The 15,306-nt window shown below is 38.7% G+C and overlaps 1 protein-coding gene across 5 annotated transcripts in view; it reads right to left on the reverse strand.

Annotated features, from left to right (window-relative positions):
* The window catches only part of ANGPT1 (angiopoietin 1), a 475,361-nt gene that overhangs the window by 94,354 nt on the left and 365,701 nt on the right, over positions 1-15,306 (reverse strand). For all 5 annotated transcript variants that reach the window (XR_015140625.1, XR_015140626.1, XM_086336288.1 and 2 more), the window contains one exon: positions 6,507-6,628. Coding sequence is in view for 3 of the 5 variants with exons in the window: in XM_086336288.1 (XP_086192414.1) it covers positions 6,507-6,628 (122 nt within the window). In the remaining 2 variants the exon portion in view is untranslated. The remainder of the gene's footprint in view (positions 1-6,506; positions 6,629-15,306) is intronic.

The raw sequence follows: 15,306 nt of genomic DNA on the forward strand, positions 1-15,306 counted from the left end.
CTCAATTTTTCCCAGCATCAGGGTCTTTTCAAATGAGTCAGCTCTTAGCATCAGGTGGCCAAAATATTGTAGTTTCAGCTTCAACATCAGTCCTTCCAATGAACACCCAGGACTGATCTCCTTTAGGATGGACTGGTTGGATCTCCTCGCAGTCCAAGGGACTCTCAAGAGTCTTCTCCAGCACCACAATTCAAAAGCATCAATTCTTCAGCATTCAGCTTTCTTTATAGTCCAACTCACTTAATATAAAATAAAAATGATGATAAACACTTTGGAGGATTAGTTGGAGTATTAGCAGTAGTTAGGTAAAGCACCTAGCTCATATGTTCACCTGCCTGATATTAGATAGGTAGGCAGTAAAGAATTTTTCTGAAACTGTCAGAATGACCACCACTTGTGTAGTTTCACTTTTAACAGTCTTATTGAAGCGTTTCCTTCATTCTGCATATTTGATACAAGTTTGAACAAGAAAGCTCAAGGGTTCCATCTTCCTACACATGGAGCACACAGCTGATTTCTCTTTCTGTGTACCCTGGTGAGGCCAAAGAATTTCTTCTAGATTTTTTTATTTTTCTTTTTGCTTGGCTATGTTCCAACCTTGGAAACAACTGGGATTAAGTCAGAGATCAACAAGTACCTTAAAATCTGGTCAGCTGACCGTATCTTTACACCAAAAGATGCAGTTACATATTTGATTCAGCTGAAGGAATTTGCATTATGACATCTTTCCCAGTCTTACTCTTTTTATTTTTTTGAGCAGAAGTGGCAGGAAACATACTGGAGGAATCCAATAAAAAACAAGTTGACAATTACATCTCTCAGTTTGTCAATACCAACCTTGTGTTTGTGGTAAATATTAATGCTTCCCATTTCTTGAGTTTTTGGTTGCATAATTTCAATTATATGAGCCAGCTACTGATCTCTTACTTCTAAGTGCTATCTCCTTGAGGTAAGGAACAAAACCAAGTATTGAGATTAGGACAGCATCCAATCAAAAAAAAAAAATTCTAAAAATTGCAAACTGGAAGCTTCCTGGAGTCGCCCCCCTCTAGACTGTTAGGTAAACAAACACCAGAGCAAGTGTCATTAATCCTGCTCCTGCTTTGTGCCTTTCACCATTCAGGGGAGAAAAAAGTGACTCTAATGCGGCCAGCCTTCTATTTTCAATCCTACAACTGATGCAGTCAGTTTATCTGGATGCAGATCAGCAGGACCTCTCAGCATGACTGTGTAGTATAATCCTGTCTATAAAATATTCCTCCATGTTCTGCCAAAGAAGTGGTGGGCTCTTTGCAGGGCTCACTGACTTGGCAGCTGAAGCTCCATCATACTCAAAACTAGTAAGTCACACACCCAGACACAACTTCTGACATTCCTTGGGGAGGAAGCAAAGCTTAATTTAGATAATCCCCTTTGCAAAGTGTATTAGCTGATCCAAACCAGACCTGGCCAACTAATGGCATGTTGTTCTTACATTTCAGAGATGCTTCGATGCAGAAATAGCTTCTTGTTGCATTTGAGTATTAAGATTCATTTAAGGAATAGGAGGAATGATCAATAAACTATTTTAAAATATATAAACAGCTTTGTGCTTGACCTTGACCTTTGATCCACTTAAATGGTGGGGGGCGGGGGGGGGGCATATTTCTTCGTTGTTCTAGAAAGACCTTGGCAGAGTTTCTCCAATTCCATTTCACATACGAAAATAAATAATAACAATAAACATAACAGGGAAAGTATGCTGTGTATCACAAATACGTATTTCTGGTTTGTATAAAGAAAAACACTTTTTTTCGAAGTGGTTTGTGGAAGAATATACTTGGTTTAAGAATAGATGTCCCACCAACACTCCATTGCACACATGGATCCATCAACAGAAGACACAGCTAATTACAGAGATATAGAAATGCTAGAAGATTCAGCACTTTGATAGAAAAATACCCCCAGGAGCCACATGTGCAGCAACATCACACTTGAGGGTCAATGCATGTAAATTTTTTACAGCATGTGCACAGAAATGAATTTCAAGCTAAAACCTAAATCCTTGAATACATTTTGAAATGCTTGTACTGCTAGAAAATGGAACTGCTATAATCTTGAAAAAAGAAGGAAAAAAGAGAAAGGATGACTCTGAGCAGGAGGGAGGGAAAGAGAGGAGAGAGACAAGGAGAGATGGAAAGAGCTGAGTACAAGTGACACTTAGGAAAGTCATTTCACTTTGTAGGAAAGGGTGAGCCCTTTCAGGCTTCCCAGTTTCTTTAAAGTATCCTGACAGCTACAGTGTTAGATACGGACAAAGAGACGACATGCATGTCAGCAGGTGGAGGACTGAATAGCTTAAATTCATGTTGATGACTTTCTTTTTAAACAAAGAAACCACGTGTGGTAACACACTTAATGTGAGATAAATCAAAACCATCCTAGGATACATCTATAAAATGAAATAATATGTAGTTTTTAAGAATTATACTGGAGGAATCTCCGAAGAAGGCTGCAAAACAGTGTGTACAGCATGATACAACTTTTTAAGAAAATATATTTATGTTTTTTTTACAGCAACATATGAAGCTCTCTCAATGTGATGGGGTCATGGTTTTTAATTTTCTTCTGAAATTTCTCATTTTCTACAGTAAATTTGTGTTATTTATAGAATTCTAAAAACAACCTAAAAATAAGGCAAAACTGTCATTATTTTACTTCTTCATTCAAAGACAAATCTTTCACAATAGCATCTTGAAACATGATTATAAATGAGGTGTCCTTTTAGTAACAAAGTTAAAGCATGGTAGGACCCTAAATCAAGGGATAGGTGCAGTAAAGTATACCTGTCACATGTATGTCTCTGGTTACTGTGAATCTGCAGTGAGGTTTTGGTACTTTTAAACAGGATTTTCAATTCCAGAACATTTCATCATGCAACTAGTTCAGGGTCAAGTCCTATTGAGTTTATTTATAGTTACACAGTTTACCCTATGACACAGTACAAAGATAAATGAATGTAGAACTTAGAAATACAAGTCACAGAGCATGCAGTGACCCCATTTGGACTCTATACCAAAGTCATGTTTATCTTCTTCATGTAAAAGTTTAATTATAATCATTGTCATTAAAGTCTACACTTAGCATAAAGTTGGGAATTTCTTCTAGGTTGCAGACGGTATTGTGAGAATGTGCCATAGTGGAAAAGATAGGACTAGGAACAAAGAACATGGATTACGTTCCCAGTTGTGCCACCGGAAGCTGTGTGACCTTGGATAGATCACTCACTTCCACTGAGTCTGTTTCCTCATCTATAAGGTGAAGAGGAGAACTAGAAGTTCATTGTAGGTGTTTTTTTGGTTTGGAATATGGTGGAAACTCCTGTTCCACCAAGACAACGGTATTGAACTAGTTTGTAGAAACACAATGATCTTTAAATCAAATAATACATAAGAACTGAAACTTCTTCAAGCTGTCCAAATATCCAGAAGAAAATACAGTTAGTATAAAATATATTTGTCTTACAGAGGTCAGCATTTTGACTGAATTGTCCATCATGAATATTAGTAATTTCAAAATAATGAGTTTATAAATCATCCTGGTTGCAAGATCTGTAAGACCCATTTCACTTACCTGAGATGATTAATTGTTTATAAAATATATCTATCAGTTCAGTCAATTCAGTCGCTCAGTTGTGTTTGATTCTTTGCAATCCCAACTGCAGCATGCCAGGCTTCTCTGTCCATCAGCAACTCCCGGAGCCTACTCAAATTCATGTCCATCACGTCAGTGATGCCATCCAACCATCTCATCCTCTGTCATCTCCTTCTCCTGCCTTCAATCTTTCCCAGCCTCAGGGTCTTTTCTAATGAGTCAGTTCTTAGCATCAGGTGGTCAAAGTATTGAAGTTTCAGTTTCAGCATCAGTTATTCCAATGAATATTCAGGACTGATTTCCTTTAGGATGGACTGGCTGGATTTCCTTGTTCTCCAAGGAAATCTCGAGTCTTCTCTAATTAGACTTCAAAAGCATCAGTTCTTTGGCACGCAGCTTTTTTTACAGTCCAACTCTCACATCCATACAAGACTACTGGAAAAATCAGAGCTTTGACTAGATGGACCTCTGTTGGCAAAGTACTGTCTCTGCTTTTTAATATACTGTCTGCTGCTGCTGCTAAGTCACTTCAGTCATGTTCAACTCTGTGCGACCCCAGACGGCAGCCTACCAGGCTCCTCCGTCCCTGGGGCTCTCCAGGCAAGAACACTAGAGTGGGTTGCCATTTCCTTCTCTAATGCATTAAAGTGAAAAGTGAAAGTGAAGTCGCTCAGTCATGTCCGACTCTTAGCGACCCCATGGACTGCAGCCCACCAGGCTCCTCCATCCATGGGATTTTCCAGGCAAGAGTACTGGAGTGGGATGCAATTGCCTTCTCCAATATGTTGTCTACGTTGGTCATAAGTTTTCTTCCAAGGAGCAAGAGTCTTTTAATTTCATGGCTGCAATCACCATCTGCAGTGATTTTGGAGCCCCCAAAAATAAAGTCTGACTCTGTTTTCATTGTTTCCCCATCTATTTACCGTGAAGTTATGGGACCGGATGCCATGATCTTAGTTTTCTGAATGTTGAGTTTTAAGCCAACTTTTTCACTTTCCTCTTTCACTTTCATCAAGAGGCTCTTTAGTTCTTCTTTGCTTCTGCCATAAGGGTGGTATCATTTGCATATCTGAAGTTATTGATATTTCTCCAGCAATCTTGATTCCAGTTTGTGCTTCATCCAGCCTGGCATTTCACATGATGCACTCTGCATATAAGTTAAATAAGCAGGGGGACAATATACAGCCTTGACATATTCCTTTCCCTATTTGGACTCAGTCTCTTTTTCCATATCCAGTTATAACTGTTGCTTCTTGATCTGCATATAGATATCTCAGGAGGCAGGTCAGGTGGTCTGGTATTCCCATCTCTTGAAGAATTTTCCAGAGTTTGTTGTGATCCACACAGTCAAAGGCTTTGGCATAGTCTATAAAGCAGAAGTAGATATTTTTCTGGAACTCTCTTATTTTTCCAATGATCCAACAGATGTTGGCAATTTGATCTCTGGTTTCTTTGCCTTTTCTAAATCCAGCTTCAACACCTGGAAGTTCACAGTTCATGTACTGTTGAAGCCTGGCTTGGAGAATTTTGAGCAGTATTTTGCTATCGTGTGAGATAAGTGTAATTTTGCAATAGTTTGAACATTCTTTGGCATTGCCTTTCTTTGGGATTGGAATGAAAACTGACCTTTTCCAGTCCTGTGGCCACTGCTGAGTTTTCCAAATTTGCTGGCATCTTGAGTGCAGCACTTTCACAGCATCATCTTTTAGGATTTGAAATAGCTCAACTGGAATTCTATCACCTCCACTAGCTTTGTTCATAGTGATGCTTCCTCAGGCCCACTTGACTTCACATTCCAGGATGTCTGGCTCTAGGTGAGTGATCACAACATCATGATTATCTGGGTAATCAAGATCTTTTTTGTATAGTTCTTCTGTGTATTCTTGCCACCTCTTCTTAATATCTTCTGCTTCTGTTAGGTCTATACCATTTCTGTCCTTTATTGTGCCCATCTTTGCATGACATGTTCCCTTGGTATCTCTAATATTCTTGAAGAGATCTCTAGTCTTTCCCATTCTATTGTTTCCTCTATTTCTTTGCATTGATCACTGAGGAAGGCTTTATCTCTCCTTGCTATTCTTTGGAACTCTGCATTCAAATGGGTATATCTTTCCTTTTGTCCTTTCCCTTTAGCTTCTCTTCTTTTCTCAGCTATTTGTAAGGCCTCTTCACACCGTTTTGCCTTTTTGCATTTCTTTTCCTTGGGGATGGTCTTGATCACTTCCTCCTGTATGATGTCAGGAACCTCTGTCCATAGATCTTCAGTTACTCTGTCTATCAGATCTAATCCCTTTTTATCAATTTGTCTATAGAGCTAACCAAAGAAATGTATTATGTTCAGAGTTAATGACCTTAAATGGGGGGTGAGGGGAGACAGCTCTTGAACCAGTTTGATAGGGAAGTAATTTTCGGAAAACAAAATGTGCTTCTCTCTAGTGCAAGAACTCTGAATTCAATCATCTTGTAGGTCTGTAAATGGTTGAGGGCAGATAAAGTGATAATTCAATTTAGAGTTTCAGAGGGTCAATTTTTTTCACTATCACTATAGATTTTGGTTCTACTGAAACTTAATATTTTCTGTTACCAAATTTGGTCATAGAATTATTTTTTGTGGATATAGTAAGATTTGAACAACAGAATATTAGATAAATTAGTGTTAAAAGTTATAAAAAGCAAATATTTCAAGAGTGAAAGCTATAGTATTAATCTTATTTTTGCCATACTTGCTATAGTCACCTTAGACTCTCATTTCTTTTTATATTAAAAATTAATTTGCCTCTGTATTTTTTCAAATTACATCCATCTTAAGAGGTGGCAGAAGGTGGAGGATATAAGTACATATGTTCATATTTTTGCAATACAACAACCCTCACCTGTTTTTCTCATGAATCTTTAAGATTTCATTTGTCTGTTGAAGAAGTTGTTTCTCTAGCTTGTAGGTTGATAATGAATTCTCCAGCAGTTGTATTTCAAGTCGAGATGTTTGATTTAGTACCTTAAGATAAAAGATAAAAACTTTTAAATCTTCATAAAGAGTCAAAATTATTATTTTGGGTTTTTTATTTAGCTGTGTTTTCTTTTCAAATACTATTTCTCTAGGATAATAAAATGGTCTACATTCTACTAAAAAATGCTTTACATGTCTCAAACATTATATTTGTTCAAGACTGAACTGCAACTGAATGAGAAAACTGAGTTGTTAAAACCATTTTCATATTTAAATTTTCATGTCCTCAATCCCTACATGACTTAGCAACTAAAATACCACCACCACAATCCCTAGGATAGCCCACTGTGCTAGCTACCTTATATGTGTGTGTATATATATCTCCAATATTTACAAGTATAAGATAATTGTTACTACAAGGTCTTAGGTACTGTATATAACTAAGAATAACTAATAGGCATGTAAAACATATCTTACTTGTCCCATCACCTAGCAAAAATTGGTTAGAAATGTACAAACATCTCATGATACAGTTTAGACAGATTCATGAGCACAATTTACTGAACACTTATCACATTAGAGAGTTCCAGAAAAACATCTATTTCTGCTTTATTGACTAGGCAAAAGCCTTTGACTGTGTGGATCACAATAAACTGTGGAAATTCTGAAAGAGATGGGAATACCAGACCACCTGACCTGCTCCTGAGAAACCTATATGCAGGTCAGGAAGCAACAGTTAGAACTGGACATGGAACAACAGACTGGTTCCAAATAGCAAAAGGAGTACGTCAAGGCTGTATATTGTCACCCTGCTTATTTAACTTCTATGCAGAGTACATCATGAGAAATGCTGGGCTAGAAGAAGCACAAGCTGGAATCAAGATTGCCGGGAGAAATACCAATCACCTCAGATATGCAGATGACACCACCCTTATGGCAGAAAGTGAAGAGGAACTAAAAAGCCTCTTGATGAAAGTGAAAGAGGAGAGTGAAAAAGTTGGCTTAAAGCTCAACATTCAGAAAACTAAGGTCATGGCATCTGGTCCCATCACTTCATGGCAAATAGATGGGGAAACAGTGGAAACAGTGTTGGACTTTATTTTGAGGGGTTCCAAAATCACTGCAGATGGTGACTGCAGCCATTAAATTGAAAGACGCTTACTCCTTGGAAGGAAAGTTACGACCAACCTAGATAGCATTTTGAAAAGCAGAGACATTACTTTGCCAACAAAGGTCTGTCTAGTCAAGGCTACGGTTTTTCCAGTAGTCATGTATGGATGTGAGAGTTGGACTGTGAAGACAGCTGAGCGCTGAAGAATTGATGCTTTTGAACTGTGGTGTTGGAGAAGACTCTTGAGAGTCCCTTGAACTGCAAGGAGATCCAACCAGTCCATTCTAAAAGAGATCAGTCCGAGTGTTCTTTGGAAGGAATGATGCTAAAGCTGAAACTCCAGTACTTTGGCCACCTCATGCGAAGAGTTGACTCATTGGAAAAGACTCTGATGCTGGGAGGGATTGGGGGCAGGAGGAGAAGGGGATGACAGAGGATGAGATGGCTGGATGCATCACCGACTCCATGGATGTGAATTTGAGTGAACTCTGGGAGTTGGTGATGGACAGGGAGGCCTGGCGTGCTGCATTTCATGGGGTCGCAAAGAGTCAGACAGGACGAGCAACTGAACTGAACTGAACTGAACTGAAACATATCTTTGGGTGAGTTTTCTGTTTGTTTATTAACAAGAATGAAAATTTAGGAAATAATTAACTAGGGGATGAAACAGCTATATTTTTTGGTGAGATTTAGGACAGTGCTTGGCATAGACAGGACCCTCAATATTTATTGAATGAATGCATTCATTGTCTCATTAAGTCAAGCATATCATATGCCATTAAAATCTGTTTTCTCCTTTATTCTCTGTAGTCTCTGATCATACTTCCTAATATTCTCAAATACCAAAATTTTCATTTTACAGAGGACAGAATTTGGTCTTCATGTCTGAGAAGAACATGAGAAAACATTGAGAACAAAATGGAACCATCAAAAATTGAAAATTAAGTTGTCTATATCTAAGTCTGGAGACACTATAGCCCCTAATTTTTCTCTATGTTGTCCTACTTCCAGTCCCTGTGCTACATAGCAACCAGAGTGCTCTTCTAAAAAACACAAATCAGATGTCATGTCCTCTGTTAAATATGCTTGTGACTTCCCTTTAAAATCAGAACAAATTCCAGAGTTCTCAGCCTAACTTTCAAGGTCCTATGTGATCAGGACCCTGACTGCTTCTCAAATCTCACTTCTTTTCCATTCTCTTCCCTGATCATATGCCCCAATCACACTGGCCTTCTTACTGCTACCCCAACATGCCAAATTAATCTCCACCTCAGGGTCTTTGCAGTTTCCCCTGCCTAGAATGTCCATCCATTCCCAGATGCATGGGTGATTTATTCTTATAATTCAAGTCTTGTCTAAGGAGGCCCGTTCTGGCTAGTCTCTGTAAAGGAGCTCCCACATCATTGATCAGGTGGCCCTGTTTTACTTTTTAAATGAAATCATCCTGTCAGTTCACTCATATACTATCATTTCTGCCCCGTGAAGATGTCAGCTGCACAAAGGGAGGACTAGTTCACCTGAGGCCCTTGAAACCTCTGGAGCCCAGCATGAGGCCTGGAATCCTGGACATTCAGAGCTACTCGTTAGATGCTAACCAAAGGCTAGTGAGTCAGTTTTCAAGTTGGGTAATGCTCAGAGACAGAGTAACAGACCAGGTGAGCATCAAGCTGGACTTCCGTTTTAACAGTTCCAATCTAAAGCAGTGTCTGAATGTAGCAGAAACAGGGGAACAAATCTCAAATGTCCAGGCTAAGCTTTAGGTCATCTCAGGCCAATTTTGAAAACAAAAGGCAATCCCTTTTCTTCTCTCTCCATCACTTTAATCAAAGAGCTGCTTTATTTCAACTCTCTCCCTTGATGTATTAAAATAGGCCTGAAGTTCAAAAGCAGGCAACTGAAGAGAATTGTACAGGAAACTATGATAAATTGACCACTTTCTTTCTATGTGTCTATGGAACTTGCTGCTTAGCAATAATCTGAGTGTTCCATTAAAATGACAAAAGACATTTCCTTCTTTAGCCTAAACATGTTCCAAAAGCACATATCAGAAAGAAAGAGAGAAAGAAGGGGAAAACATAAAAGGGGAATGAGAGGAAAGGAGAGGACAGAAGCGGGAAGGAAAGGGGAAAGTGAAGAGTATGTAACACAAGCCCTCAAGAAACAATTTCAAAGCATAAATTTTTCACAATACACCATACAGTAAGGAAGATATGGGCTTCCCAGGTGGCTCAGTGGTAAAGAATCCACCTGCAGTGCAGGAGAAATGAGTTCAATTCTTGGGTCAGGAAGATCCCTTGGAGAAGGAAATGGTAACCCACTCCAGTATTTCTGCCTAGTAAATCCCATGAACAGAGACGCCTGGTGGGCTACAGTCCATGGAGTCACAAAGAGTTGGATATGACTTAGCAACTAAAGAAACAAGAAAAAATAATCTAAGACTTGGAACTGAGGATTTATAGACTATAAAATTTCAGTTCTTTCTTTAAAAAATAAGCAAAATTTTAAAAATAAAAATTAGGATTTTCTTAAAGAAAGTGAGCTAGATAATTTCATCCAGCTTCCCTTTAATACTTAAGTTCCTCTAACTTTTCTTAAAAGGAAAATATTCCACATAAAAAAATTCCTTTGACTGGCATATTAACTTTAAAATCTGCCTTGCTGTACGATTCTCTTTTCTTTACTTTAACTATGTTTTTCCAAAAAAATAAAAAATAAAATAAAATAGAACACAAGGTATGATGACTCAGCAATTAGACTTTTACAGAAGAATGAAGGCTAATATACATACATGGAAGGAGAGTTAGAAGTTAGTTAGATGATCACCATTTTACAAAATCAAGGAAATAATTTATTTGGTCAGTGATGGGTAGTGTGACAATGTATCAGTCTACAGGGCTTTTGCTAATTTCCAAGGGGAAAGTGGACAATTGGAATGGAGAACTATAGGGTCTTTTTACCCTAACCAACTTAAAATTAGTGTTACCGAGATGGTGGCAAGCTGGCATTTCTGTCTCCTGATGAGATAAAATAAGAAGTGACTAGTAATTCTACAAAGCACACCCACCACCATGTCCAACTTAACCCAATTAAGCCTGTAGACTTAACTTTCAGTTAAAAAAAATACAGGGGATGGAAAAGTAAATTAAAAACATATCATAAAGAAATATTCAGACAAATTAAGAATATGAGACACTATACAGAACAACTGACCAAGTACCTTTAAAATCTCAAGAAAAATAAAAAGTTAAACAGAAAGACAAATAGTATATGTTATCACTTATATGAAGAATCTAAAAAAACAAACTAGTGAATATAACAAAAAAGAAACAGACTCACAGTTATAGAGAACAATTTAGTGGTTACCAGTGGGGAGAAGGAAGTGAGGAAGGGTCAAGATAGGGGTAGGGGACTAAGGAGTACAAACTATTATATATAAAACAAATGGATCTTCCCTGGTAGTTCAGCAGTAAAGAGTGCCTGCAACGCAGGAGATGACCCAGGTTCAATCCCTGGGTCAGGAAGATCCCCTGGAGAAGGGCAGGACAACCCATTCCAGTATTCTTAGTAGAGAATCCCATGGATAGAGCCTGGTGGACTACACAGTCCATAGGGTCACAAAGAGTCAGACAATGACTGAAGCGACTGAGCGTGCACGCACACATAAAATAAATGTTAAAATGATACACTGTACAACACAGGGAATAGAGGTGATAATTTATAACTTCAAATGAAGTATAATCTTTAAAAATTGTGAATCATTATGCTGTATGTTGACTTCCTTGCCTGGAAAATCCCATGGACAGAGGAGCCTGGTAGGCTACAGCCCATGGGGGTCGCAAAGAGTCAGCCATGACTGAGCGACTTCACTTTATGCTGTACACCTGAAACTTATATACCATTGTAAATCAACTATACTTCAATTTAAAAAAAATGTAACATTGCTCCAAATTAAGAGAGACTATTAAGTGGTAAAAAATAAAGTTCATCGCAGCACTGTTTATAATAGCCAGGACATGGAAGTAACTTAGATGTCCATCAGCAGATGAATGGATAAGAAAGCTGTGGTACATATACACAATGGAGTATTACTCAGCCATTAAAAAGAATACATTTGAATCAGTTCTAATGAGGTGGATGAAACTGGAGCCGATTATACAGAGTGAAGTAAGCCAGAAAGAAAAACACCAATATAGTATACTAATGCATATATATGGAATTCAGAAAGATGGTAACGATAACCCTGTATGGGAGACAGCAAGAGACACTGATGTATAGAACAGTCTTTTGGACTCTGTGGGAGAGGGAGAGGGTGGGATGATTTGGGAGAATGGCATTGAAACATGTATAATATCATATAAGAAATGAAACGCCAGTCCAGGTTCGATGCAGGATACAGGATGCTTGGGGCTGGTGCACTAGGATGACCCAGAGGGATGGTACAGGGAGGGAGGTGAGGGGGGGTTCAGGATGGGGAGCACATGTACACCCGTGGTGGCTTCATGTTGATGTATGGCAAAACCAATATAATATTGTAAAATAATTAGCCTCCACTTAAAATAAATAAATTTAAATCAAAAAAAATAAAAAAATAAAATGCCAATAAAATTTTTGGTAAAAAGTTGAGGAAATCTGTGAAAATTAGATAATCTTAGAGAATTATTATTAATAATATATCAATAATCTATATGTAGATGACACCACCCTTATGGCAGAAATCAAAGAGGAACTAAAGAGACTCTTGATGAAGGTAAAAAAGGAGAGTGAAAAAGCTGGCTTAAAATTGAACATTCAAAAAACTAAGATCATGCATCCGGTCCCATCACTTCATGGCAAATAGATGAGGTAACAATGGAAAAAGTGACAGACTTTTTCTTGGGCTCCAAAAGCACTGAGGATGTGACTACAGCCATGAAATTAAAGTTCGCTTGCTCCTTGGATGAAAAGCTAGTCCATCCTAGACTACACATTAAACAGCAGAGACATTATTTTGCCAAAAAAGATTCGTATAGTCAAAGCAATGGTTTTTTCAGTAGTCATGAATGGATATGAGAGTTGGACAAGAAAGAAGGTTGAGTAGTGAAGAATTGATGCTTTTGAACTGTGGTGTTGGAGAAGACTCTTGGAGAGTCCCTTGGACTACAAGGAGATCAAACCAGTCAATCATAAAGAAAATCAATGCTGAATATGCATTTGAAGGACTGATGGTACAGCTGAAACTCCACTACTTTGGCCACCTGATACAAAGAGCTGATTCATTGGAAAAGTCCCTGATGCTGTGAAAGATAGAAGGCCGGAGGAAAAGGGGACAACAGAGGACCAGATGTTTGAATGGCATCACCGACTCAATGGACGTGAGTTTGAGCAAGTTCTGGGAGTTGGTGATGGACAGCAAAGCCTGGCGTGCTGCAGTTCATGGGGTCACAGAGTCAGACATGACTGAGAGACTGAACAATAACAACATGACTATTATTAGTGAATTTAATCATTCAACATGTATTTATTGATAGCCTGTTGTGTGAGTACTATTTTAAATCCTAAGGATAGAGTAGTGACCAAGATAGACAAAATCCTTGCTCTCTATGAGTTGGAATCTTGGTGCAGGAGTTAATCAGCTATTGCTGTAGAAAGCCAGATAGTAAATATCTTAGTCTTAGCAGGCCCTGGTGCAACTACTCAATTCTGCTCTCTTATTAAGGAAAAGAAGCTATGACAAACCTAGTTCATTCAGTCAGTTCAGTCGCTCAGTCGTGTCCAACTCTTTGCGACCCCATGAATCACAGCATGCCAGGCCTTCCTGTCCATCACCAGCTCCCAGAGTTCACTCAAACTCATGTCCATCAAGTCAGTGATGCCATCCAGCCATCTTATCCTCTGTCATCCCCTTCTCCTCCTGCCCCCAATCCCTCCCAGCATAAGTCTTTTTCAATGAGTCAACTCTTCACATGAGGTAGCCAAAGTATTGGAGTTTCAGCTTTAGCATCAGTCCTTCCAAAGAAATCCCAGGGCTGATCTCCTTCAGAATGGACTGGTTGGATCTCCTTGCAGTAGACAGCATATTAAAAAGCAGAAACATTACTTTGCCAACAAAGGTCTGTCTAGTCTAAGCTATGGTTTTTCCAGTAGTCAAGTATGGATGTGAGTGTTGAACTGTAAAGACAGCTGAGTGCTGAAGAATTGATGCTTTTGAACTGTGGTGTTGGAGAGTCCCTTGGACTGCAAGGAGATCCAACCAGTCCATCCTAAAGTAAATCAGTCCTAAATATTAATTGAAAGGACTGATGCTGAAGCTGAAGCTCCAATAGTTTAGCCACCTGATGCGAAGAGCTAACTCATTAGAAAAGACCCTGCTGTTGGGAAAGGTTTAAGGCAGGAGGAGAAGGGGACGACAGAGGATGAGATAGTTGGATGGCATCATTGACTCCATGGTCATGAGTTTGACCAAGCTCTGGGAGATGGTGATGAATAGGGTAGCCTGGTGTGGTGCAGTCCATGGGGTCACAGAATCAGACACGATTGAATGACTGGACAACAACATTGAGAAACCACCCATATGCAACATATAAAACTTTATTTTGCAAAAATAAAATGCCATTGAAAAATGGCATTTCAAATTTGACTGAGCCCTCTTCTAATGGGTTATCAAACCCTTTTCCAGACCTTGTGAGAAAATTAATTATCAGGGTATTTTCTTTGGATGACTCATTAGCAAATTTATTTTACTGCCATTTCAATTCAGTCAAAAAGTTAAATATTTACTCAGCTATCCTCTCATCAAGTTAAAGAGATAGTGGTTCAATTTTGAGTGCTGACCTTTCTGTTCTTTCAAACCTATTTTTGCTTACACATACAAGCTCATTGTTTAAATGTTCCTGAACTACTTTAAGTTTACAACTGTATGAGTCAAGTCCAAACAACAGGTGTGATCGTTTGTGACCTCTAAGAAGCAGATACCAGACTGCAGGAAATTAATTAGGGGAAATGCCTGTGAGAGAAAATTGGGGAAAAGCCAGAGTTGACTATGGTCACCTTCTGACTGGGATGTAGATCTAACCACAGTGAAGAAGAGAGGGAAAGGAGTAAGGCTAACTGGATGTCTTAGTATGCAGGGAGTTGTGCTAAAGTTTGGCAAGGCTGATGATGGAGAGCCAAGTCATGTGTCAGTGGCATCTTACAGCTACCAGGGGTGGGTCTAAACATCACTGCCACAATACGTCCTTGGCTGGAAGGGGCCACTGAGAATTGTGGTCTCTGTACTAACACAGTGATGGATTTCAGAGCCCAGCAGCTGGGGCCATTGATCTATTACACCTCTTCACCAGCAAGAGATCGGAAAGATGCATTTTATGACTGTGAGCGAGGCTCCATAGCTAATTAAGGGAAAGTCAAGAAAGAAATGGTTTAGCAAATTTTTGTCACATTAACTCAAGCTCACTGAGTATAAAGACTGCTTTACTTATCGCTGTATTCTATTTGGTACTTATTAAAATATTTTGCATCAAGGAGGTATTCAAAATATATCTTTAAAATTTTTATTAAATTACGTTTCTAAAACTATGGCTCTATATAAATGATTGGAAGTTGGAGGAGAATTGTACTGTTTCTATAGAACTTCTTT

This window comes from Bos grunniens, chromosome 14 (genome assembly GCF_055505025.1).
Source record: "Bos grunniens cultivar Pamir isolate PY7600 chromosome 14, Bosgru_T2T1.0, whole genome shotgun sequence".
NCBI lineage: Eukaryota > Metazoa > Chordata > Mammalia > Artiodactyla > Bovidae > Bos > Bos grunniens.